This window comes from Calidris pugnax, unplaced genomic scaffold (assembly GCF_001431845.1).
Source record: "Calidris pugnax isolate Ruff unplaced genomic scaffold, ASM143184v1 scaffold41, whole genome shotgun sequence".
NCBI lineage: Eukaryota > Metazoa > Chordata > Aves > Charadriiformes > Scolopacidae > Calidris > Calidris pugnax.
The window spans coordinates 8,002,498-8,028,290 of NW_015094509.1; the positions used below are offsets into that span (position 1 = coordinate 8,002,498).

Below are 25,793 nucleotides of genomic sequence, written 5' to 3' on the forward strand. Positions count from 1 at the left end.
CTGACATGAACGTTGTAGGGTGTCATTTTTAGTACAGTAATTATAACAGACTTTTTGCAATGAATCTTTTTGTATGGAGACTTGTGAACTAGTCTCTTTGCCTTTCAGACTGCAAAATAAATGAGCCCGGGCTTCAAAATCCTGCTGTTTATAGAAAACTTAACAGAAGGCGAAAAAGCCCTCAGTCTTGTGATGTGATCTGCATGGCCTAGCAAAATGGGCTCTTTAATTGCATGTTAAATTCATAAATATACTTAGTTCCAGTAGATCTGGAAGCAGGAAAAAAGTGATATTATATTTGCTTTATAAAAGCTTTCACCATATGAATAACAGGCAGCTCTATTTAAAAGCAATGGACTAGCCCAGGGTTTGTATTACAGTAATGTGCCTCGTACACTTCTATACTATAGCAGCATAAAACCAGGATGAGAGTAGACTGGAATTGGCACCAATTTCTCCTGGTGTCTGTATCAACTTATCTAAACTACTGCTTTCCTTCATTTGTGTAATAAGTTCATCATGGAATGAACCAGTCAGCTTCCAGTTTGGGTTCTGGGTAATTCCAGAGCATGGCCTCAAGAGAAAACTACTTGATTTTCTAAGGAATAACAGAGGAATTGATTTCTGTATTGTTATACTGTTATTTTAGTTAGGCATATGACATACTTTAATTGAGTCTTTTGTCAAATATATCTGCTGTGGGGTTGAATCGGTAGCAATAACTGGCTGTTACCTGCTGCTGCATGGATTTCTCAGAGTGCAATTTTAGGTATTGTGTTGCAATAACTTTAAAAAAATGTCCTCAGGGGCAGCAGACCTGCGACAGAGAAAGAAACAAAACTGCACGGAATCTGACAAAATGGCTCCAGAGGAGAGAAACAAAGAAAACTCAAAGCTGGGAAGATCGCCAAAATGTAAGCTACAGAATTTTTAGCCAACTTCTGATTCTTTTTCATTATTCTTTTACATTTTATGGCAAGATATTTGTAGCACAGTAATTTATAACAGACTTATTTTGAATGAGGTTTTTGAATGTTTTAAAAAAAAAAAACCAGGCACGCACATTAGAATTCTTTAATAATGGCATTTTATGTATTGCAGAGTAAAATGGTAGTCCTGGATTATTTCAGATTGGGGGGAAGGGGGAGAGAAAGGGGCAGAGGCAAAGGGGTTAAGGATCTCACTGTTGTTTGAATACAAATAAATATTTTAATTGTGCCTGGCGTGATCTTTTGGGTTGGGAAGCTGAAAGGCATGAAGTAATGATACTGAAACAGGAACAGACAAAAAGGCCTTACAGCTTTTCAAGAAACAGAACTAAAACCAGGTGTAGTTTTAGGCGAGTGCTCACCAAGCTACCAAAAACTTTTATGGTAAAAGCGCATACTAACTGAGGGAGCTACAGGTGAAGTAGACACCCACTGAATGAGTTTGGTAAAATTTGGATTAATTCCACTTATATTTAAAAACCAAATGGTCTCAGTATTGATGTTAGATGTGGTATTGCCACCTCTTTCTGTTAATGGCTTTAAGAAGTTTGTGGTGTTTTGGGTAAAATCTAGAGTTTGCTAGAATTCATTTGAAAATGAAGCTTACTAGAATGGAGAGGAATTTGAAGTGTAGTGTGAGTATTTTTCCTGAAAGTCCTATGAAGCAGTGGTAACAACTGGGAAAGAAAACTCTACAGAAGAGGAATAACACACCAGTTTTCGTATCTGTGTATCTGTGCTGCTGATGGTATGATAATTCTGATCCCAGTAAGTTTACTTGCTGTTCAGAAATTAATCATATTTAAGGCATACTGTTTGTTTCTAAGTCCTCTGGACTATTTTGGCTTTTTCACTGTCCCTTTTCAGATATGTTAATTCAGCGTTTTGCGAAACTTTTCTTTGGGTGTCTCGCGGCAGTCACTAGTGGAATGATGTATGCTGTGTACCTCTCAACATATCATGAACGGAAATTCTGGTTTTCCAGCAGGCAGGTAAAGAAAAAAGTTAAACTGCTGAAACAAAAGCCACATTATGTCCTTGAAATAAACACTGATCCATGTCAGGTCAGAACTACCTGCTTGTAGAGTCCTGTGTCATTCTAGTCAGGCCTCTGTCTTTGATACAGTATCCTCCTTTCCTCCTCCTTTCCTCCTCCTTTCCTCCTCCTTTCCTCCTCCTTTCCTCCCAGTAATCATGTCTTGTCATGTTTTTATATGTTTTTCCATGCTTTATCATTCTATCCTTTATCATTGAAATACCTTTCTAAATTTTGGAGAAAAAAACTAACGCATACTGGGATCGCATAAACTAAACAACAGGAATGTAGGGGGGGGTTGTGTTGTTTTGAGGTTTTTTTTTAAGAACTGTGTTACTTAGTGGAGTATGGAAGCTGAATGAAATTCAGGTTAGTGAACATGAAAGGATCCCATGGATCTTGTGCTGCCTTATGATGTGGATTTGAGTTGCTGTGATTCTGAGCATGTTTGCTAAGTTATGGAGAGCATTATATACCTGACAGAGGTGCTGTGAAGATTAATGTTTTGAGGAATACTTTGAAGATGTACAGTGGAGTCTAACTATGTGCTGTATTACAAAACCAGTCTATCTTAAAATATATAGTCTTGTATGGGAAGAGATTGCAGGAGGTGAATATATTTTTTTTTTTCCTAGGAACTTGAACGAGAAATTACATTTCAGGGTGACAGCGCCATTTATTACTCATTCTATAAAGAACTGCTAAAGGCTCCTTCCTTTGAAAGAGGTACAAAACCCGTTTGTTTTATTAACCTTGAAAAGTCCTGTTCCTTTTGGAGACAGTAAAAAAAGTCTTGCAGACTGGGGAGACTGATTTTATAATCTTCTATAGGTTTCTCAGATTAATTAAAAACTGCATGCTGACCTAACTTTTCAGTGCCTTTTAAAAAACAATATTCAACTATCTTGTATTCTATCAGATTGCCTTTAATCAATACCCTGGAATAGGTTTAATATTACCCTCATATTGCCCCATATGGAAGTTATCATTAGGTTTGCCTATGCTACATAGGGGATTTTTTTGCCATGTAAGCATAATTGATCTTTAATTTGAGAATGGGGGGAGATGCGAGAACTCCAGGAGAGAAGAGGGAGTGAACAACCCTGTCTCACAGAGATCAGCAGTTGAATTAGTTCAGCCCCCTCATGAAACCTCGTCCGAAGCCAGTTAAACTTTGTAGGTCTAGTTTTATTGTTTGAACAGTTTCCCAGCTGATATGTAGCTCATCAGCAATATATAATAGGTCTTTGATACAGTCAGTTCCTCATTATCTCTGGGGAGATTGCCCATGTGGATAGCTCATCCAGGCATGCTGCCTCTGCAAACAAATAGATTCAGGTGTCTACTAGGTATTATGGGGGCACCCAGTTTTCAAAGGTGTATCATAGCTGTGCTGAACCCAGTTGTAAGTCCTGCAAGACCTGGTTTGGCCTGCAGAGAACCAGCTGTAGACCACACACCAAGGTATGCTCAGAGCTGAAAGGACAAATCTTGTTTGGCTCTGGGGGTTTTTGTTCTTTTTTCCCTTCTCTAATTTTGATTATTTTTCCTCTTCCCTTTGTTGTGCTAAGTAATGATGTCAGTTTTTTAATTATAGTATCTCAGAATGATGTGTCCTTCAAGTATGCCTGCTTCAATTTTGTCTCAACCCCATACAAAGGTGTATTGTGTTGTGAGTGATTCTTAGAAGTCTCAGAAAAGGGCTGAAAAAGATGACAAGGCCATCATATCTGACCTCTTTGTGGAGACAGGTTTAATACATCCTGCTCATCCCTGTTAGATCTTTGTCTCACTTCTTAAGAACCTCCTGTGAAGGTGATGTGTGGGCAGCCAGTTCCAGGGCTGCATCAGTATGTTACTGAAAAGACTGTGCTCCAGCTGGTTAGTTTTGGGACTTCTATTTAACGGGTACATCAAAAAATGGTAATAATGTTAATAAGTCAGTAGGGTAGAATGGCATTCAGCACAGAAATTTCTCCTTCCTTTAATATTAGGAGTGGTGAATCAGTTACTAGCTTTAATGATCAAATCTGTTTCCCCCTGCCTATGAGTACACTTTCACCTCTTTTTAAGCACAGCAGTAATAAGTGATTCCAAGAATAATGTATTTTTTTTGTCTATAGGTGTTTATGAGTTGACACACAACAATAAGACAGTATCACTGAAGACAATAAATGCCGTCCAGCAAATGACTTTGTACCCAGAGCTGATTGCCAGTGTTTTATATCAAGCATCTGGTAGCGAAGTATGTGCATTTCTCCTACTTTCTGTGCTTTCGTTATGGTTGTGTATGTATGGGTGTGAGACTTTCTATGTTGTATGCAATAAATCCATGCCATTTTTGTTGAATGAATTGAGTTAAGCCTCTCCCCAGGTTCAGGTTCTCCTCAATTCTGGTCAGTCTCTGGTGTAAGATTTTGGGGGTTTATATGCCCTAAACTTTACTGTCTGTTATTCTTTACATCTACAAGCTGTGTAGAAATGTGGAAAGTATCTGTGCTATCCATTAAAAGCAGGAAAGTTAACAGACTTCTGTACTCTGAAGGAGTTATAGTGGTAACTGTCTCTACCCATTCCTGTACAGATAAAAGAGAAAACCACTTTTGTAGATAAAGCTTTTGTCTTTTTCTGCTCTACTTGGGCTTTGTTCTGCTTACGCTTCATACTTGTATCCTCTCTCATTTATCTTTTTTTATTATTTATTTATTTTATATATGCTTCTCTGTGTTTGGAACCATTTTTGCCACATCTTTACTTCTCTAAGTTCCTCCCCAACATAATTTCTTCCAGTAGTCCTGTGAACTTTATATCTCACTGCAGTATAGATTTATTAGATCTGACGCGTACGATGTTCATGCTAAAGCCAATATGAAATTCGTGGCACTAGCAAGCTGACTCCTGAAATGTGCTCTTAATTCACACTGCTTTGTTTTCACTAAGCCCAAAATAAAAGCATGCTCCATACTTTTCTAGAATAGGGGCCGTCTCTTACCTGTTTGTAAAGCACCTAGCACACTGTTAGCAGGATGCAAATAGTAAATAGTAATCATTTCCAGCTTCAGCTCAGTTGCCGCTATGTCTCTTCGTTTTTATTTGTAATTTCAGGAAGTTATTGAACCAGTGTATTTCTACATTGGTATAGTTTTTGGACTGCAGGGAATTTATGTGACTGCATTGTTTGTAACCAGTTGGGTTATGAGTGGGACTTGGCTGGCAGGAATGCTGACTGTAGCATGGTTCATTATTAACAGGTAAGAAAAACATCTTTATACAATCTAGTTTGTCAATAAGGCATTTTAAAATATTAGAGCAGATTGAAATGCTTTCTATTAAACTTTGTGTTCTCATTGTGAGAGCAAGCTCTTGCACTGAATACAGACCATCTCCCAGAGATGCACTGATTCTCATGATGCTTTTATTAATGGAAAGGCCTCCTGTTGTCCAAACCATCCACGCTGCCAGTTGAACTGACTTTATGCATGTATGTGAATACAGGAGTATTCTCACACAATTCCATTTTGCAAAAACATTCCTCAGAAGGTTTAGGTTTTGTGCTGGTAAAGAATGAAAACAAATTTTCAAAGTTGCTGTAAACCAGAATTGTTCTCTGTGGCCAGCTATAAATATTGTGATGGTTGTTCTGTTGCTTAGAAGGAAATGACCAAGTGCATTTTTTTTGTAAAGAGTCTTTGATATTTTTTTATCAGCTTTTTGTAATGGGTTTTTGTGCAAAGTGGAATCTTCTTAGATTATTCTGATTTCAAGATTATTTTTTTTTTTTATTATTTTAAAATGTTTCACAATTACAGGGAGCCTCATTTGGACAATGAGAACTTGTGTTCAGGTTCTTGGTTTGTCACCAAGTAGCTCTGGGGCTTTCTCTGAACTTGAGAGCACTTGAAAGAAAAGAGCTATTGAGGAGCAAAATGTTAGACATATACCTTTAAAGTTGAACTGTTGGGAAGCGTCTTTTAGGAGTGTGAAGTCATCATGACCGAATCTCTGATTAGTAGCTAAAAATACTGTTCATCAACTTGTGTGAACAGTGGAAAGTAGGGGAAATGGTGAATAAATCTGTATTTTTTTCAACAGCAAAGAAGATTAAATGATGTTAACAAATTGAAAGGTCCGGTAGTTAAAAAAGCTCCGAATACGCCTCTGTAAGAGGCTTCAGAGGTAAAAATGAAAGGTGACACTTTCAAATATCCAAATGATAAAGAAGCTAGAGGCTCCTTTTTAAAAGCATAGTAGACACAAAGACGACTATGTACCTCTGAAACTGATGCTTTTGATCACATTTGAAAGTGTGACTTGTGCTTCTAAGTCACTTTAGCACTTTTTAAAACTTTCTCCTACAGCTCTAATTGTGCAGATACTGTCAAGTCATTCCCTGAGAAGATCCTGCTGCCGTTCTGGCCCATGCTCCCCATCCGTCTTTAATCTCTTGTTTTGCTGGGCAGAATTTTCCCTGTAGCCAGAGTACCTGCCGGTGCTGCTGCTAAGAGGGAGCACTGCTTTGGATTCTAAGTATGTTGTGCTCGACCGCCTAAATGACTTATTTAAACCATGTTGTATGAGAACTGAAAGGAGTCTTTTCTCTCAGCTCTGAGCTGATTTTGGTTGCAATGTGAAAAGCTGCTGTTACGGCAGCGGTCCCCTGCCTGTGGACATAGGACCATTTAGCACTGCTCGTGGCCAAAGAAGTCCCCATTATCACGGTGCAGGTGTGTGGTGTGTCCAGCTTGCACAGTGGTGTGGTGGGTCAGAAAAAGCTGGAGGCAGATGCTTTTTGACTTCAGTCCTGTAAGTGCCACCTAGTAAGAAGAATAAATGAGTAAAGATTGGACTTCCATGCTGATATTAAATCGTGACCTGTATCAGCAGTGAAATTGTGTCAGTATTACTTTACACTCAATACAGGAATAGTTTGCTTGCAAGGCCACACTGCAAGAAGGGACATTTAGCCTTTCCTTGGTATTTTTGTTCGGTAAATCTTTTAATAATTTTGTTTGTCTGTACTTTATTCTAGGACAGATACAACAAGAATTGATTACTCCATACCATCAAGGGAAAATTGGGCTTTGCCATATTTTGCATGTCAAGTAGCAGCTCTCACAGGCTATTTAAAAAAAAACCTAAATTGTTCTGCTGAGGTAAAGCAAAATTAATTTCTTAATAAAGAGTTGCTGGTAGAACTGTGCTCTAGAGTAGTTACCTCTGTCGCTATTGCCCCACAATGCAGAAAACAGCAGTTGTTTTGTTTGTTCTTTTAAAATCAGCCACTTGGATTTCACCTAGACATGTGTGGTTTTTGCTAAGCCGCTCATGCCCTGCCCTGTCATGCCCCCGTCAGGGTTCAGGAAGAACAATGATAATGGTAAAGCTCAATGGTAATGAGCTGTCTGCTGTATTTTTAAAATTAACTGATGCAGAATTTTTCTCACTGTGTAAACTGTTTTGTTGCTCTTCCTGTTGCTCGGAGAAGATGGTGGTAACTTCCTTTCCCTGTCTCTCAATCTATTCTTTTGATTGGCTTTAAATATTTTTTAATGTTTTGGTAATTACTTTCTTCCATCTAAGAATGTTAAATATGTCTGAATTCGGTATTTTAACTATTTCCTAAAATAATAATTAATTGCCATAGTTTCTGTTTTAATGACCTCTCAGTTACTTAGTGACAGAGATGCATAGGTATGAAATGAATGCTTTTTTTTTGTTTTTCTTTTTTGTCTCTAGAAGTTTTGTTACCTTTTGGTGAGTGCTTCAACGTACACCTTCATGATGATGTGGGAATACAGTCATTATCTCCTGTTTGTCCAGGCTGTTTCTCTTTTTCTGCTAGATGGCTTTGCCCTGGCACAGACAGAGAAGGTATTAGAACTTTTCAGCCTACCGATAGTTGGGATCTTAAATGCAGCCTCGGGGGTGGCTGCTGTACATACTGCTCAGGAGCTCCAAAGGGCGCAGACTGGGTGATGACTTGAGTGTCTTGCAGCCTGGGTCCAGCTGAAGTGCATGTCATGTCCGTTGGAAGAGTAAAATGGCTTTAAATTCACTCTCTTTTGGACTACTGTGTTTGGGACAGCTCTCCTAACAAAAGGGTCAGAAGCTAAACAAAGCTTCTGAGACCTGAAGCATCCTTGGAGAGCTGAAAGAGTGATGAATGATATTCAGTCATGCATCCTTTTTGGCCTAACTGCCACTTCTTTTCCTTTCCCTATTCACAGTGGGATGGGGCTGACCAGAAAACTGCTCTGTGCAGTTAAGGGGCTCACTTGCACCCTGAATGGCCTGCCCTGTACTGATTTAGCCAACAAATAGACTAGAGAGATGCTGAAGACCAATTGATTTTTCAGTACAAGAAAGTATTTGAATTTATTCTGCAAAATGGTTCTGCACCAGGATCATTTTGATGTGAAATGCTTTCCAGAGCTAAACAGTACACTGCTAGATTTCATGAGGTGGAGGGCAGAGATTCATTACTCCCCTGATTAACGGAGGAATGGAGTGAGCTATCTACTGCTCTAAAAAGCAAGTCGTATATCCGCTGTAATCTTACATTATTGTATTTTATTTTGTTTCTTCAACAGGTGCATGAAGTATACAAAATCTACTTGTTTTCTCTCTTCTTGGGGTACCTTTTGCAGTTTGAAAATTCGGCCTTACTAGTGTCACCATTGCTGAGTCTAGTAGCAGCTTTAATGCTCTCTAAATGCCTTCAGGTAACTAGACTCTCCTCAAACTCTGAGTATAGTTTTTATTATTTAAACTGAACTCCAAATGATATGGCATTCTTAAATATTTTTGCAGATGAATATGAAAAAAGGTACATTTCTGTCAAGATTGCTGAAAATAATGTACATCTATTTGGTACTTACAATAACAGTGACACTAAACTTCTTACTAAAGGTAAGATTTCTCTGTAAAAACTGATTTTAATTATCAAAATCTAAATGGAAAGTTGCAGATGTATCTTGGAAAAAATCTTTTGAAGTGTTGCTTACTGATCTGAGAGTTCATAGCAAATTGTAGTACTAAAAATTGAGTCGTTTTGTTTCTATATAAAAAGTGTTTAACAGATGAAGCAGCTGATTTTTGTTGGGGTTTTGGTCTTTTGAGTTGAGGCTAAAGCATAGTATAGAAATACTCTTCAAATTACACTTCAGCTATTTCATAAATGTGGTTTTTGTTAGAACTTGGATGGCCTCTACAAACCGGTTGAATATTAAAATAATATTATTGTGCATGGAGAAGACCTAGTAGCCAGGAGCAGGTATGAGTAGTTGCAGGGTAGATATTAATTTTCAATTAAATTTCAATGAGAATATACAAACAGAGACCTTGATTTAGTGTAGGAGTCAGCGAGGAGTTGAGATTACACAATGGGATTTTAGCCTGACCTTGTATTTTGACTAGCAACTCCCTCTTGCTGGTTCTAGTCTTTTACATAATTTATTATGCTTTTCCTCTATGTCTCGAACTCACCCTGGTTGTGTTAATTAACAGTATTGACTTAAAAATAAAGAAACTAGTGAACCCTAAAAAGTTTGAGAGAATGCTCAGATTGGATGTTTTTCTTGTGCCATTCAGCCTGGCTAGCCTTGCTGTGTCTCCATGAAAGCAAAGCTTAGCCTTGAAAAACATGAGTTAAATTACATAAACAGTACACAGAACTTTTGGCTGCTCAAACAACTTATGTGAAGATTACAAATGATCATAACTTTTGCTAGAACAGTGTTCTTTGGCTTGCTTGGGGGTAAGTTATGTCCATTTTTCATGATCCTTTTTGCACTGGTTGGTAGTGTTTTGACAACTTATTGATAGCCTTTCACTTGCCCTCCTGTTGGGGTACATGAATGAAACGAAGGGAATGGTATTCTCAAGGAAACTCTGAAGATAGACTTATGTAAGTGAAGATTTACACCACCACACCGGTACCATAATTGGTACACTTAATCCAATTTGTTAGTTTTAACTAAGTCTTTGAATAGTTGATTGTTCCCTGCCATTTTGTAATCTGAATGAAGTGACTGCATGAAAGCTGCTTCCAGCACTGGATAAGATTTTTCTCTGCTAAATTAATTTTCAGATGTTTGTTCCTCATAAAGAAAATGAGCATTTGCTGAAGTTCATTGAAGTAAAACTTGGCTTAAACACAACTAAGTAAGTTTTAAACTCTTTACACCTTCTAAAATATCCGAACTTCTGAAAGTGCTCTAAGAAATATAAAATTTCAGTGGCTTGTGCGAATTTTATAGGGGAGTTAGGGAAACATTGTTTCTATTTGTAGCCTGGTTTAAAGATTGAATTTAAAAGAAGATTCATTTACAGAATTTACTGAGGATTTTGAGGTTTCTGAGGCACCTCAATATTTTTCATGCCTTGGGGTGAAAGCATTTCATAGATTTTTCTTTTCTTTTGATGTTGAAGAGCAAAAACTTTCTGTACCATGTCTAGTGTTTCTAATAAGACTTGAAAGCAAAGATAATAGGGTAAAGGTGGTGGTACTAACTTTTTATAGCCTGGAAAAGAAAGGATTCTGAAAAGAGTCATGAACTATCGATACTATCTCAAAACAGGGTTGGGCTGTGGGGTTTTATTTTTAGTTTTGTAAGAATAACAGCCCCAAAATATCTTCTGTATGTTTTGGAAGAAATTAGGACAAGGGACAGCTTAAAAGTCAGAGGGAATTGTTGGGACTGTAAGGAAAAGTGCTTGCATCTGTAAAAGAGTTGAGTGTTGGTCTACAAGAAGAAGACATCATGGCTACAGATTTTCTGAAAAACTTCAAACTGGAGTATTGGTAAGGACTAAGACACCTTCTGGACCCAAGCCAAGACTTGCAATTCTGTGCGGGAATTGAGACTCTCTCCTGGGAACTGCATCTCTCTTACAAAACTGCTTCACAACCTTTCAGGGGAAGAAGTGGAAAATGACATCACACCTAACTGAAATTGTTGGGGAATTTTTGGAAGATAAGATGTAAGGACATTGACTAAAATGCATTGCTTAACACACATACATGCATGTTCTTAAGTGTTTTGCAAGAAAAGAAAGGACTGCTTCTGCTCAGGATTTCAGTTTATTCAGCTACCAGGTATTATGGAATTTTATTTTTTTTCCCTCGGGGACTTGCTACATGTTACTTTCCAGGATGTCAAACTCTGCGATGAAGTCAGTGATTGAGACAAACTGAGTGCAACTACGCCTAGAAAATTGTGTAACTGTGGGCTGGAATCATGTTATGCAGCACAAGAGCTTCAAGATCTGTCTTTTAAGGCCAGTTTGGACATGCCCAGCTGTTAATCTTTAAATTGATTCTGTCTAATTGAAAGTGGTTCAGTTCTCTGGTCTTCCCTTGGGGAAAAAGAAAAGAGGGAGGAAAGCAAAACAAAATAAGACAAGAATGCATTCACGGCATCACATGCTGCACCAATTCCAGTTGAGAATACACAATGGTAGTGCTTCTTGGCAGAGTATATAACCTTTCTGCTCATTAATGGAGAAAGAAAAATGATCGAGTGGGTTCGGCTACAGAACTAGAATTTCAGCATTAAGGATTCTATTCTTGGCAGTGCCTTGGGCTTGATTGTGATCTCAGATGACCACTTTCCCTTCTTCATCTCCCCATTTGGAATGAGGACAAGCATACCTTCTTGCATCAATATCTCTAAAATCTTAATCCACTGTGACAAGGAAATGCTTTGTGGTTCCCGTAATGGAGTTGTATGGGAGGTTGGGGTTTTGTGATATAAAAGAGTTGTAGTCTGGTCTCTTCAGATCACAGATTTCTTTTTTTGGAAGATAAGCTTTTACTCTAAAGAGTACTTGCAAAGCGGTCTCGAATGATAAAAGCATAACTTCTCACAGATTAATTTCAAATAGTTTCCTATGACACGAATAGGTTAAACTGTGTGCTGGATTCTTTTTTCTAATCTGTGGGGTATTGTTATTGTTTTTAATGGGATGTTTTTGCCTTACTAGGAATTTTACAATGAATTGGCTCCTTTGTCAAGAATCTCTTCAGGCACCCTCCCAAGACTTTTTTTTGCGACTAACACAGTCATCACTGTTGCCTTTCTATATCTTAGTATTAATTATCTGCCTTTTTTCTGTAACTCAGGTCATTTTTAGGAGAATTTGGTAAGTAACTTATTTATACTGAAAAATAAGAAGTTAAAAAATAAGAGATTCATGGATGTCTAAATGAATGGTCGTGATGTTTGTTGCTCCAAAGTTTGTTGCACCATTGAGCTTGCAGGGTGTGGGCACCAGGAAAAAAAGGCCCACCAGAGGCCCCTAAAGAAAGTCCTTTAGTGACGAGCTTCTTGAGCATCCCTCCACTCGGGACAGGGAGTAGGCATTGGTTTGTTTCCCCAGAGGTGCAACTCCTGCAGAGCTCTGGCTAATGTTTTGTGAGATGTTTATGGCTCTTCCCATTGCCAGAGAGAAAGATATTTTGTCTGTTTTACCCTTCCAACAGCACAGTTACCTGAGTGTAGGTAGAGAATTTTTTTCCCTGTTTTGGGTTTGGTGGGGTTTTTTTGTTTTTTTTTGTTGGTTTTTTTTTTCCCAAGTTTATATACCATAAAGGATGAGGTGGGTGGATGGGTGGAGTTGAGAGGATTTCAGATTTCTAATGCTTCACTGTTTTTTGGGGTTTTTTACAACTCTTGTTTACTGTGATAAGGTCCATCAGCCTTTGCTGCTCAGAACAGAGCTGAAGTCAAACTCACTCAATTATTTTTAGTTTCTCAGTGATTCACAGTTCCCCTGGGAGAACAGCTAGTGGAGCTCTCTGTTTACAGACTAAGAATAGCAGCACTGTAGATCCTAGGGTAACTTGGCTTGGAAACTCAATGGCTAGGAAATTATCTCTTCCTGGTAGAAGATGAATGGTGTAACTGCTCTGGTATTAGGGCAAATTTCTTGTTTGTCTGCAGCAAAAATCAATAGATTTTTTTTCAAGGACCAAGACTTCTAATAGATAAAGATTATACTGCTATAAATGAAACTGTTTGTCAGGTTGGGTGTGTGGCACTATATTTAAAACAATGAAATCAACTTCCGAATTTTTTGCTAGTGGTTGAAATAACTATTTCAGTGACTCCAGTATGTCCAAAACCTTTTTAAAGAAAAGCTTAAAATAAACCTTCTCCCCTCATTTTTTTATTTATTTTAATTTTGAAGCAGTTAATAATCTCAACTATTTTTTCAGTTGTTGTGAGGAAACTTCTTATACAATTGTAACCTGAAATCACATCATGGCAGAGTAAAATGTTATCTGTTGTGTGCCTTGCTATCTCATTTGTAGAAAGACATTTGTTGTAAGATTTTGGTTATGATTTTTATTTATAATGTATTACTAGAATTTATAATAATGTGACTAAAACCTGTTTTTGTTATCTTACTTGGTCATAAAGGGGTGTACACATTCGATACACAATTATCTTTGTACAGATTGCATAATTCTTTTCCAAGCTAATGATACTTACTTAGAATGCATGCTTACAGCATGCATCATGTCAATGTTTGCAGAGTGTGCATGCTCTTAAATTAGACTGTCTCTTGTTGCTGAATTACCTTAAAATAGGATTTACGGTCATAGGCAGTGATCCCATTGTATTAATTCACAGTCATTGCTCCAGAGAGGTTACAGTCTGAAACAAGGGACAGCGGGTACTGATAGATCATTGATGAAGTACAAAAACCAAATAAGCAGTGCAACAATACTGTATGATATGACACGGAATGATCTCAGTATACCGCTGACTTAACAGTCATAAAAGTATTTTTATTGGCACCTTTGCCTGAGATAATGTCTGAATTAAGTGATGTCTCGTTTTCTCCAACTGCAGTGGTGAACCACTGAAAGAGACAGTTAAACTTGAGGATGGTCGAATTGGAGAGAGGCCAGAAATAGTTTATCATGTAATTCACACAATTTTACTTGGTTGTCTAGCGATGTGTTTGGAAGGGTAAGTCTGATTTTGATGTATCTCTTTTGAAAGCAACAGAGAGTTCTTAACTGGGCGTGATACACCGTTCACCCTTTTGAAATTCACCCCTTTTCAGAAATGTATTTAGCATACAGCAGTTAGTAGGGGAGAGAGCAAAGATCATTTTGACTATAAATTTGATACAGGTATATGATGAATTTTGCTTGGTCTCTTTAATGTTTTTTCCAAGCTTTAACGCAGCCAAAATGTGAGACACTAATTGAAGCAAATTTTTATCGCTTTCTTTATGATATTTAAGTGTAATTGAAGTGTGCTGTAATTCTTTTCATATTGTATTCTAGCAAGATCTTGTGTAGTGTTTTGATGAAGAGTGTATGTTCTGGAATACTGGGCCATGGAATATTTCTTATCCATCTTCTTGTGTCTAGGCTAGCATGAAGTATACCTTTGCTTGGCATGTTAAAGCAGTAGCAAAACTATTTTCAAAGGTATTGTGTTAGTCCTTAAAGCTACAGAAGCAAATAATGTTTGGGAGATGTTATTGTTCTAATCTTGGCTCTCAGCTAAATCAGCTTGAAGGTGGTAGACTTGCGTTTGTGTTATGTTCATCATCCTAAAATCTGAATATTCACAAATTCTTAAAGTGGGCAGACTTGTGTTATCATGTAGTTGTCTTAACTTGACTAGTCTATCCTTAAGAGGCAGACAATACCAGCAAATCGTAAATTGTGTATTAAATATTTTCCTTTCCTTTCTTCAGGAACTCCCTTATAGTACAGTGTATGTACAGCTTTGCTGAATAGCTGCTTTTTATCCTTGCTTGGCTGGAAAACCGCAACAGCCAAGTGACTTTACTAGTCTCTTTGTTTTCCTTTCATCCTCCCCTGAACTCTGTGAAGGATTTTGTCATCTTTGACCTTGGATCTTGCTCCTACATCTTGCAGCAGATAATCAGGTGCCTGCTCTTCTGCTAGAGATTTCCTTGGTTTACCCTTCAGTGCCATCAAATTTATCTCGGATTGCTTGAACATCCAAGACTGTGTTTGACATATGAAAAAAAAATCTGAATGTTTTTAATAAATAGCTTGAATACATACAGAGGCGTGTGCAGAGTCCCAACTAAGTTCTTGCAATGTTTTTCAGAACAAAATATCTATGGACGCCTTATGTTTGCATGTTGGCTGCATTTGGTGTGTGCTCTCCCGAACTTTGGATGACGCTTTTCAAGTGGCTTCGACTGAAAGCTGTGCACCCAATATTGCTGGTGAGTCCAATTACAGCTAGCAAGCATTTAACTTTTCAAACAACAATTACCTAAGACCTATAGAAGAAGCTGTTAAAAAAGCGTGTAGTTCTGTGAGTTCAGTGGATCTCACATAGTCTGCTTTTTCTGTGCCTTTCATTCATAATATCATGCTTTAATACATTCACTGGTACCTGGTGATAAAGTTGTGTTCACGCTACAGCCTTTCCTTATAAGAAGCAGGGCTGTCTTCATCTCTTTTACTCATCTGTTTAATTTCTCTTCACAGATCTTTGAGACCTCAAGCTTTCTGTCATTGTGCAATTTTTACCAACTTTGTGCATTTTTTTTTTATTAATAAAATAAGGATAGGATATAACTTATCTTGATTTCAAGAGGCTGGTAGGAATAAATATTTTATACTTAAACAGAGATTCGCTGTGTCAAATGTGAAAATGCCATGCTCTGTTACGTCAGAAACATTGAGAGTGTTCTTCCTAATATGTTCACATACATGGGGAACACGTTCCTTTATACACCTCATGCTTTCTGCTATATAGACCTGCTGTTTTGCTGTTAACACAGTAGATGTATTAATAGCTTATTATCAAGAGAACGCCTTGTGTGCGTTCCTTACCAAATGTTTCCTGTGCCTCAGCAAAGCAAAAATTGTATCAGCTAGAATGGTGGTGTGCTGAAAAATGGGTTTCTGGGTTTTGCATGTCAGTAGTGTTAATCTGAACAAAAGCATCAACAAGATTAAAGGTTTGAAATGCTTGTTTCATACTTTTTTCCCTTTCTCGGATTATATCATTGTGATTGTATGTGAGGTGTTTACTTTTCTTCAGTTCCCCACATCATGAGTACATTGCATCCATGTTATTTTGAGTAGTAATTAACCATCCCTAATATTGATGCTAAAGTCATCATAGGTCAAATAAGTTCTTCCGTCCTAAATTAGGCAAATTCTTGTTTGTGGAGAGTTTTTGCCTGGTAGAAAACTGCAAAGTTTCACCTACTGTTGCTCTCAGGTTTCAGGCACAAATGTAGCCTACTGTATGAACAGAATCAATGGAGAGTCCAAAGTTGGAGGGAGAATGGTCCATAATCCATTTCTTCTACCATGTATTTTCTAGGCTCTTATTCTGAGTATGGCAGTTCCCACAATAATTGGATTCAGCTTGTGGAAAGAGGTAAGAAAAGTGCCTTTCGTGGAAAGCACCTTTTGTTTTTTTGTTTTGTCTGTAGGCACAAAATGAGTCAACATGATGGGCAACTATAAGGAAATACATTTGGTGAAATGAAATATATATAATGAAATAAAAGCTGTCTCCGCTGAAAATATGTTTGGGTTTTTTTTTTTTTAAACAAAACTGTTTACATTTTTCAGTATGAGGTATTTGACAATATAATCTGTTAACGATCGCATGTTGTAATTAAGAAGTATTTAAATTTAAATGAAGACTTTGTTGTATTCAGCTTTCATGCTTTGGATATATAAGTGTGTCAAAGAAAATATTGCCAAATAAAAACTTGGGAAATTGAAAACTGTGTTGCCCCAATCTTGGTTTTAGTGAGAGGGAGTGAGTTTAAACGGAAATAAAATTATGGGAGGCAAATACGCAAATAATTTGTTTGAAAAGCTCCCCTCAAGTTATAATGGAGTTAAATCCTTCCTGCAGAGACTGTGTCCAGGTACGTATATCCTACAATACAAGGAAGAAAAGCTACAGATGTTGCCATGTTTAAAATAAATACTTAGATCTTTATTGCAAGTCACAGACAGACTGGGGGAAGGACTATTTGGAAATTAGTTTTTAAACTTCCGTAAGTGCAAAAAAATGTTGGAAATATCCCATAACGTGTAAGTCTGTACTCTACTGACATAACTTCAAAATAGTTAGTTTGAATAGTTTTATAAGAATTCAAATATTATTTTTTTTAAAAGGCATTCAAATATAAAAGCCAGTCTTGACCAACAGTGTTTTAACAGATTTTGTAACATCTATCTTAGAGCAATTTTGGTTGTAATGTAATCTGACTCTTTACACATTTCTGCCAGAGCAATAGATATTCTTCTGAAAAAAAAGCTACAGTTGCTCAAAAGAGTTACGAAATCTATTACTATAGAGGAAGCTAGGTTAGTTGACCAACGAATTCTTTTTCAGATTATTTTTTAATGAAAGCAGTGTGGGGGTTTGGACTCTAGAGGGCTTCATCCCTTGTAGATCCAGCTTTTGCTTTTAAGCAGCGGTGAACGGTTTTCTCTCCAGGTTCATAACTCATCCCTGAGCTTGGAAACTGTGATTAATAGCAACGGGACAGTAAAATGCCTTGAGGCTCTGAATCTGTTACCGGGGCTCAGCATCTTTCTGCTTGGCTGCCTTCTGACTCAGTTCTGGCATGGTCCCTCATCTAACTAGATTTTTCGAAGGGCTCTGGTTGATAAGTGAAGCTGGTTCTCCTTGGGGTGGCAGTAGTGGTTCCTCTTTCTGACATCTGGTCCAGGGACAGTTTAAGCATATAAATGTGTAAGGGGACTGCTACAGCTTTCAGCCCTGATGTGAAAATATGGCAGCTGTTCTTGTGTCACCCTAAGCACGTCAGCTTGTAGGCTGCTGCCACTTGGCAGCTGAATTGTCCACGTAATGGGGGTGGAAGTTCCTCAGTTAAAAGCAAGCTCCCATTTCCAGCTGTCTCAAAGTTGTCCTGTTAGTCTGTCATAGCCTGTAAACTTTATCCTTTTCAGAAAGACCTGGCATCCAGTAGCTTTCACTCAGCGTTTACAGTAGAGTGAACATGCTCCAACCCCTCAAGCCTGACCAGCTTCTAGTCATGCCTTTTTCAGATAAATGCTGAAAATGGCTCTCGGACTAGCAAAATGGCTGAACATGAGCCAGCAGTGTGCCCAGGTGGTCAAGAAGGCCAAGAGCATCCTGGCTTGTATCACAAATCGTGTGACCAGCAGGACTAGGGAACTGATTGCCCCCCTGTACCCAGCACTGGTGAGGCTACACCTTGAACACTGTGTTCAGTTTTGGGCCCCTCACGACAAGAAAGACACTGAGGTGCTGGAGCAGGTCCAGAGAAGGGCAGTGAAGCTGGTGAGGGGTCTGAAGCACAAGTCTAATGAAGAATGGCTGAGGGAGCTGGTGGTGTTCAGCCTGGAGAAAAGGAGGCTGAGGGGAGACCTTACCCCTCTCTACAACTCCCTGAAAGGAGGTTGTAGGGAGGTAGGGGTCGGTCTGTTCTCCCAGGTAACAAGCAATAGGCCAAGAGGAAACAGCCTGAAGCTGAGCCAGGAGAAGTTTACACTGGATATTAGGAAAAATGTCTTCACTGAAAGGGTCGTCAAGTGTTGGAACAGGCTGCCCAGGGAAGTGGTGGAGTCGCCATCCCTGGAGGTATTTAAAAGACATGTAGAAGTGATGCTTAGGGGCATGGTTTAGTGGTGGTTTTTGTCAGTGCTAGGTTAATGGTTGGAATCAATCTTACGGGTCTTTTCCAACCTAAATGATTCGGTCTGTTCTCCCAGGTAACAAGCAATAGGCCAAGAGCAAACAGCCTGAAGTTGTGCCAGGAGAAGTTTACACTGGATATTAGGAAAAATGTCTTCACTGAAAGGGTCGTCAAGTGTTGGAACAGGCTGCCCAGGGAAGTGGTGGAGTCGCCATCCCTGGAGGTATTTAAAAGACATGTAGAAGTGATGCTTAGGGGCATGGTTTAGTGGTGGTTTTTGTCAGTGCTAGGTTAATGGTTGGAATCAATCTTACGGGTCTTTTCCAACCTAAATGATTCTCTGATTCTAAAATTGCCCGTCTTAATAAAAGATCTGTTGTTCTTTTACCCCCCCCAAACCTGACAGGATAGGAAAGCTATTGTGCAAGCTTGCAATCTGGTCTGGTCTCATGGAATTGGCACTCTATCTGACTTCCCAGAATCCCTCCTTTTCCCAAAATGTTTTTTAAAAGCATGAACTGAAATATCCTACTTCATACAATACAGTGTACTGTCCTTCACTGTAGTCATTGAAGTCTGAGGAAAGTCCAGGGCAGATTAGCCACATAATTTTGGGGGGGGGTGGTGTGTGTATCCCATTTTTTAATTATAAATATTATAATAAAATAGAGAGAGATGAGAACTGTGTTTAACGTACTTATTTTGGAGATGTTCTCCTGCTGTCAGGTAAGTATAAACAGTGTGTTTGGCAAAATATTCAAACGAAAATACCAATCGGGAGGGAAAACTCAGATGAAACCCATTTCTGTTAAGTTATTTAAGGCCTTAATGTAATGAGATGCTCTATAGACTTATTTTTTTTTTTTAACTTCAAGTTACCAAGAATGTATTTCCATCAGTTTTTCCCTAGGATAATGACAGAGCTTTCTGAACTACAGGAATTCTATGATCCTGATACAGTAGAACTCATGACATGGATAAAGTAAGTATGAAGTCCTACATTTCTATTTTTCTTCTTTATGTCAGGGTATTTTTATCTCAGCGTTTTGTGCAGCTGTCTGTATGATTCTGAGTTTTCCCTTGCTAAGTCATTGCATGATGTAGACGGAGATGGGAGGAGAAATGTGTACTCAAAGTGGAAAGAACCAATAATTTATGACTGATTACAAGAGAAGATTGTGAAACATGTGAGCAAATCGTATTTATTATCATTGCTAGACCTAATTCCCAAATAAAGGTGGACATCTTCGTGCTTCACACACTAACTTTTCAGTAGATTAGAGGATCCATGTTGATTGTAATTCCATGGGGGACAGAAACACTAAAGTTTTTGTGTGCATGAGCCAGTAAAATGAAATGCCCGAGTGTGAGGATTGAGAGACCTCAGTCAAGAAACACGCAATGTAGCCTGTATGATTCAAACTTCCCCTGGAAAGGCAGGGCTGGTTAGGCAGGGCACAGCAAATCCTGACCTATGTTATGTAGTTCAAACATACACATACATAGCTAATTCTGAGTCAAGTTATTTTCACAGATAGATTTTTCTTCTCACCAGAAGTTTCAGAACTGGGTTCTGTCCTCATTCAATCCAACTTTGAACAATATCAGTAGGAACTGCACTTCTCTGAAAGTTAGATCCCATGTTTTCAGATAACTAGCTTATCTTTAACTGTATTTTTTTTAGAAGATTATTTTCTGTATTTATGTAGTCTTTAATGTCAACCTGTTCCTCTTCAGAAAAGACAAGGCTAGTAATTATGGTGTTCCAGCCAATTTCTTCTTACTGTTAATAGTAGTGTATGTTGTTTGTCACTGCTGTAGCTCTTCAAGGCAGCAAGTGGAATAATGCCAAGTACCTAATGGCTTTTGCATTAGTCTGCATATATTACACTTCAAGTACATAATTAATCATGGTGAATTGCATTGAGATTCACTCAGCTAAGAGCAATTTGACTACCCTTATTTGTAGCAGCTGTTCATATTTTTAATGGAAATAAGGATATTTTTTTCCTTAAGGATATACTTAGATGTCCATATTGGAATTTTAATTGAATGTCATTATTATAGTATATTTTCTTTAAAGTTTCTCTCTGATAACATGAATTAATTTTGAATTTTCTCTGCAGGAAAAGTTGCCCAAAGTCTGTAATAAGGTGTGACAATGACTGTTTTCTTTCACAAATGCAGGAATACAAATAGTCAAAAGATGAAACAAAAGCCAGAAACATAATTACCGGTGAACATTATTCTGTATCACGAGACTGTTTATTGTAGATGATTAAATACGTGTTCCTAGAGATCAAGTGAAACTAATCACAAATCTTTCCCTTACAAGACAACATCATGTTGTTTCTCCTTCTACTTACCCTCCCTCCCAAGCTTGTTTTGTCACAAGGCAGCAACCATGCAGAAAAGCAATAGTTTGATACTGTCCAGGACCTCTCTGAATGGTGCTCCATGGGTTGCAAGTGAGAGGAGGAGAACGACCATCAGCCCTTGCCCCAGGAGGAGACATTCCTTGGAAACTCCGTACTGCTGCACGTCTGAGCTTTTACTACTGCCAGTGCAGCATTAACAGCAGTTGTAATTAGACCCAAAATGATACCTTTGTGCACTCCAATTCGTACTGTAGCACCTTAGAAGATTCACAGTGTTTAAAATTAAAACCACCGTATTGAGAAATGCATCCTGTACTCAGATGTGTGTGTTGGTGTTGCTTTTGCAGACGCCAGGCTCCGGTGGCTGCAGTGTTTGCAGGCAGCCCACAGTTAATGGGTGTCATCAAGCTTTGTACCGGATGGATGGTGTCCAGCTTGCCTTTGTATAATGATGATGATCTTCTAAAAAGAAATGAAAATGTGAGTGTCCAATTCCATAAATGTGTGTGTATTAACTGTGATTTATAGACTGGTCCATCAGGTAAGAGTGAAGTGCCCGATTGAGATGTGTGGGAGTACTCTAAATGTTAATGCTCCACAGAAGATGACCTTGTAACATTCCTTGTGACACGCTCATTTACCTTGCTCTTCTGTGCCCCCAAGGGCACCTGGCAATGCAAATTATTGTTTGGTGCCACCCCCACTACATGTGAGCAGCATTCCAAGTACCACGACTCCCAGATATTTAATTAATCACTGATTTTTGCATTGCCTGAACATGTTTTCTTAATTTATAGATTTATCAGATCTATTCAAAGAGGTCAGCAGAGGATATTTATAAGATACTGACATCTTATAAAGCCAATTTTCTGATTATTGAAGATTCAATTTGCAATGAAGTGGGACCTGTAAGAGGATGTAGAGTTAAAGATCTGTTGGATGTTGCTAATGGTCATGTAAGTAACAGTAAAAAAAAATGTGAATGTTTGAATGCATGAATAATTGTACGGTATTGAAATTAAATGTCTATTGTAAATGTACAGAATACAGAAGTAAATTAAATGTACAGAATTACGTTCTGTAAGCACTTATCTTCAGTATTTTAATTAGATCTTCTTATTTTCTGACAGGTGGTTTGTGAGGAAGGCGACAGTTATGCCTACTCAAAATATGGACGATTTTGTCATGAAATCAAAATGAACTATTCTCCATATGTGAATTATTTTACTCGGGTATACTGGAATAGATCCTACTTTGTATATAAAATCAACACTGTGATATCCTTCCAGTCATGAAAAAGCATGCAAGCTTCTTTCTGAGGATTGATTGTGAATGAAATTCAGTTGGAAAAGTTCCTTTTGATCAAGGAAGTTGTTTCTGCAGATACATGTGCGCACATGCAGTGTATTGACAACTTTATTTTACCAAACTGGAATTCTTTGAACTACAGATCAACAGACACAGATACCATCCTTGAAGGAAACAGGAGAATATGTCAATTTTACAGTCTCTACAAAGTGTGACAGTCTTCCACGTTTTTGCATTTTTCTTCCCATTATAAATCATTTTAATCTTCATGTAAATGAGATTTCTAACTTTAGTGTTAGAGAACTGATGTGGGTAGACTTCAGTAAATGCAGAAAATTATTTAAAGAGCTCATTTAAGTCATATAGCTTTTCTTTTTTTAGCAAGAAAGCAATCATTATCCCGAGTCTTTTCAAGTAAGTGTTTGGGGTTTTTGTTTGTTTTTATTGTTTTAATTCTTCCTGTCTTCCACTATAAACATTTCTATGTTTATCAAACACACACTCATACATCTTATGTCTAGTTATAGTGTTTGTATAAATCAAATAAGGAAGATTTTATTTAAACAACACTTCCATAGATTAAGGCACTGATGTTTACGTTGTTGGAGACACGTTGGTGGAAGCGCTTGGACTCAGACCTGGCAGTAGAAGTTAAAAAGCTCTTCAGTTTGGAAAGAACTTGTGTTTAGGATTTTTCCATGGTTAAATGTGGATGTGTGTATGCGTATGTGTGTCTTAGCAGCCGTCAGAACGGGCCAGTATCCAACAGTGTGCCACACTTGTTTTTAGACAAGTGTAGCAGGACAACTAGGGTTGCTACTGAGACTTCTGCACTTCTGTTCCACCCCCTCTGTGTGCCTGCTGGTATATATGTGTGTGTGTGTGTGTATGGGGAGGGATGGGTGGTATTCATTTCATCCAGCTTAGTGTGTGATAGTGCCATAACTGTAATTTAAAACACTAAAATCACCACCATTAATAAATAATGGTACGGTTGTTCATAGCTATTTTTATATCAATTATGCAACTACACCAAGATCTTTGAAAATCTGGGAAAGTACTCTGCAATCTTGCTTCTCTCTAAAGTTTGTCTTCCTTATGTGGCCCCCTTTGCCTCTACAACTATTTTTCTTAACAAATATCTGTTCATCCTGTTTGTTGCTGGCTGACGTACTTTAAAGAGAATGAATGATGCTTTAATTCCAGCTCTGGGTTGTGAATGGAAGATCCAATAGAAGGTAATAGTAACTTTGCTTATGTAGGTGTAGCTGGGCAAAAAAAGCAACCAAGATGTAAGTTTTGGAAGATGTCATTCCTCTGTTAAGTTTTGGAAGGGGTTATTCCTCTCTTGAGAGTTATCTGTAGTTAGGGATTCTTGTAACACCTGGCCCAGAGACTAGTCTACCAGGCATGTGGGAATGATTCTTTGGAGCCCAGATGTCTTTAATGAAGGATCTGGCATAATAGGATGAACCTCCAACTGAAAAATCTGCAAACCACTCTGCACATGAAAGCTGCAAAACCATCGTTTACTGCCCTTGTTGGTAAAACACAAACTCAGAGATTTTTAACTCTGAAATTTTTAGGAACTGCAGGATGTTGGTCTGTGTACGTGATTCCTGTCTGCTCTATGCAGATATATTTGCTTACTTGACACTAACAGGTAGTGCTAAGATTTTTTTTAAACCTATTGTCACTGTTGGAGTGATTTAAAAGAAAATAAGCTTTATTGTAAAAGTCAACATATCTGTAATCTGTTTTTTCCTTTCAGTTATATTTTTAGGCTTACGAGTCTTGACAAGCTGTTAAATTATGCATTTTATTTGAAACCAGTGTTCAGATAAATCCATCAAATAGGTGGTCATTGAGAGAGATGTTTATCAGTACAACTGAGTTAACGAGTTACAAGTACATATCCTTTCTGGGGTACAGTTGTTGTGCTGAGGGCAGTGTGTACGTGTGTCTCTGGCCAAATGCAGTCTGTGTTTATTTGCACAAGTGTGTGTGTTTTACTGCCCTGGACTCTTTCAGACTTCTCAATTACCGTGCAAGGACAGAAGCTAATGAATTAATGAGCTATGGCAAGCCTGCAGGAGCCTTCTCTGTATGTGCTAGCGTGGGTGTAGATGTAATATTAGGAAGTAAGTTTAGAGTTCCTTACACAATTTAAGTTTGTTTGACTTACCGTCAAGGAATCGTATGTCTGTGTGTCAGTCATTTACCCGCCTGAAGTTAATCATTCGTGAATACCAGTTCATAACAGCAATAAGGCATTCCGGGTAGGAAACTTCAGGGTTACAACTGCACTTGGGTGGATGAAGTCGCATAGTTTACGGCTTGGTGCCTTAGACTGCCATGCCAAGGTGCAACATTTAACTGTCCTTGACTGCCTGTTGTGTTTTACCCCAATGCTGTGTGTATGTGTTACCACATAGAACGTAGTTTGAGTACTTACATGTAGAGCACGCATGTTAAGAAAAAAAAAATCCCAAACGAGGCCATCCGTACGTCTGAAGAAGACTGTCTTGTAGCACGTTGGCCTTTATACATGTTTAAATGAACATGTTGAACTTTATTTGAACTGTGACATAGTTGTTGTTATTAGTTTTGTCATAGTTTTTATGATGTATTCTTGATACTTCGATTGATTCTGCTTTAGGAGAATCATTTAAGATTTTTACCTTGCTTTTTATATTAGAGAAAATTGTATTGCAGCACCCTTGGCACAGCAGCCTTAAGTAACAGAAGGAGCCTTTTATGTGGGAGAGACATTGCTGTTGTTCCAGTAAAAAGGCATCATTTGAAAAATGAGTGACTGGAAGAATCATATCTTACAAAGAAAACGATAAGCTTGAATTTCTTATCCAGCTATGGATTAGCAAAAATAGTATTGTCTGTTCTAATCTCCACCTTCTGTGTAAAAGAAACAGTAAGTTTCACGCTATCCCTCAGAAGGACAATGCTAGTGCACAATTACATGGGACTTGGACACACAACCCTTGCTTGGTTTTCAGCCGGGCCACGGGGTTAACTCCCTGAAAGGGCTGGGGGAACCTTCTGCAAATTTTGGTCTGTTTTGCTGTAGATGTTGCAATTCAGTTGAAACATGTGCCTTGCAAGCTTTTATTAAACAAACAAAAAACTTGGTTTGTGTATCTTTTTGTGAAGTTTTTTTGGTTTTGTTCTGTTTTTTTTAAAATTCCTGTCAGTCTGATTTCTAGAGCTTCCACTGGGTCTTACTAGCCCGGTCTCCGAGGATGCTCGTGCAGTGAGTGGTGCAGGTGGGATGTGTGCCAGCCTTCTGGCGACTGTGCACTGGGAAGAATGAGAGTTTGCACAGCAATTTGTGTTGCTATTTCACTGGCTTATTTCCTCCTTCCCTTTTCCATTTTCTGATATGCTTGATACTAGTAAATGAAA

General features: G+C 38.2%; 1 protein-coding gene across 2 annotated transcripts in view; it reads left to right on the plus strand.

Moving 5' to 3' along the window:
* Positions 1-25,528, plus strand: part of DPY19L4 (dpy-19-like 4 (C. elegans)) — a 28,528-nt gene extending 3,000 nt beyond the window's left edge. Inside the window, exons 2-19 of one of the 2 annotated variants that reach the window (XM_014965526.1) lie at positions 807-914; positions 1,857-1,981; positions 2,661-2,751; positions 4,149-4,270; positions 5,131-5,276; positions 7,055-7,178; positions 7,762-7,896; positions 8,616-8,747; positions 8,836-8,934; positions 10,115-10,188; positions 12,010-12,168; positions 13,884-14,003; positions 15,129-15,249; positions 16,365-16,421; positions 19,587-19,669; positions 21,413-21,545; positions 21,863-22,021; positions 22,196-25,528. In XM_014965526.1, the coding sequence (XP_014821012.1) occupies positions 807-914; positions 1,857-1,981; positions 2,661-2,751; positions 4,149-4,270; positions 5,131-5,276; positions 7,055-7,178; positions 7,762-7,896; positions 8,616-8,747; positions 8,836-8,934; positions 10,115-10,188; positions 12,010-12,168; positions 13,884-14,003; positions 15,129-15,249; positions 16,365-16,421; positions 19,587-19,669; positions 21,413-21,545; positions 21,863-22,021; positions 22,196-22,360 (2,153 nt within the window). In that variant the 3' untranslated portion in view covers positions 22,361-25,528. The remainder of the gene's footprint in view (positions 1-806; positions 915-1,856; positions 1,982-2,660; positions 2,752-4,148; positions 4,271-5,130; positions 5,277-7,054; positions 7,179-7,761; positions 7,897-8,615; positions 8,748-8,835; positions 8,935-10,114; positions 10,189-12,009; positions 12,169-13,883; positions 14,004-15,128; positions 15,250-16,364; positions 16,422-19,586; positions 19,670-21,412; positions 21,546-21,862; positions 22,022-22,195) is intronic. The other variant, XM_014965527.1, reaches the window with a different exon arrangement.
* The last annotated feature ends 265 nt before the right edge of the window (positions 25,529-25,793 follow it).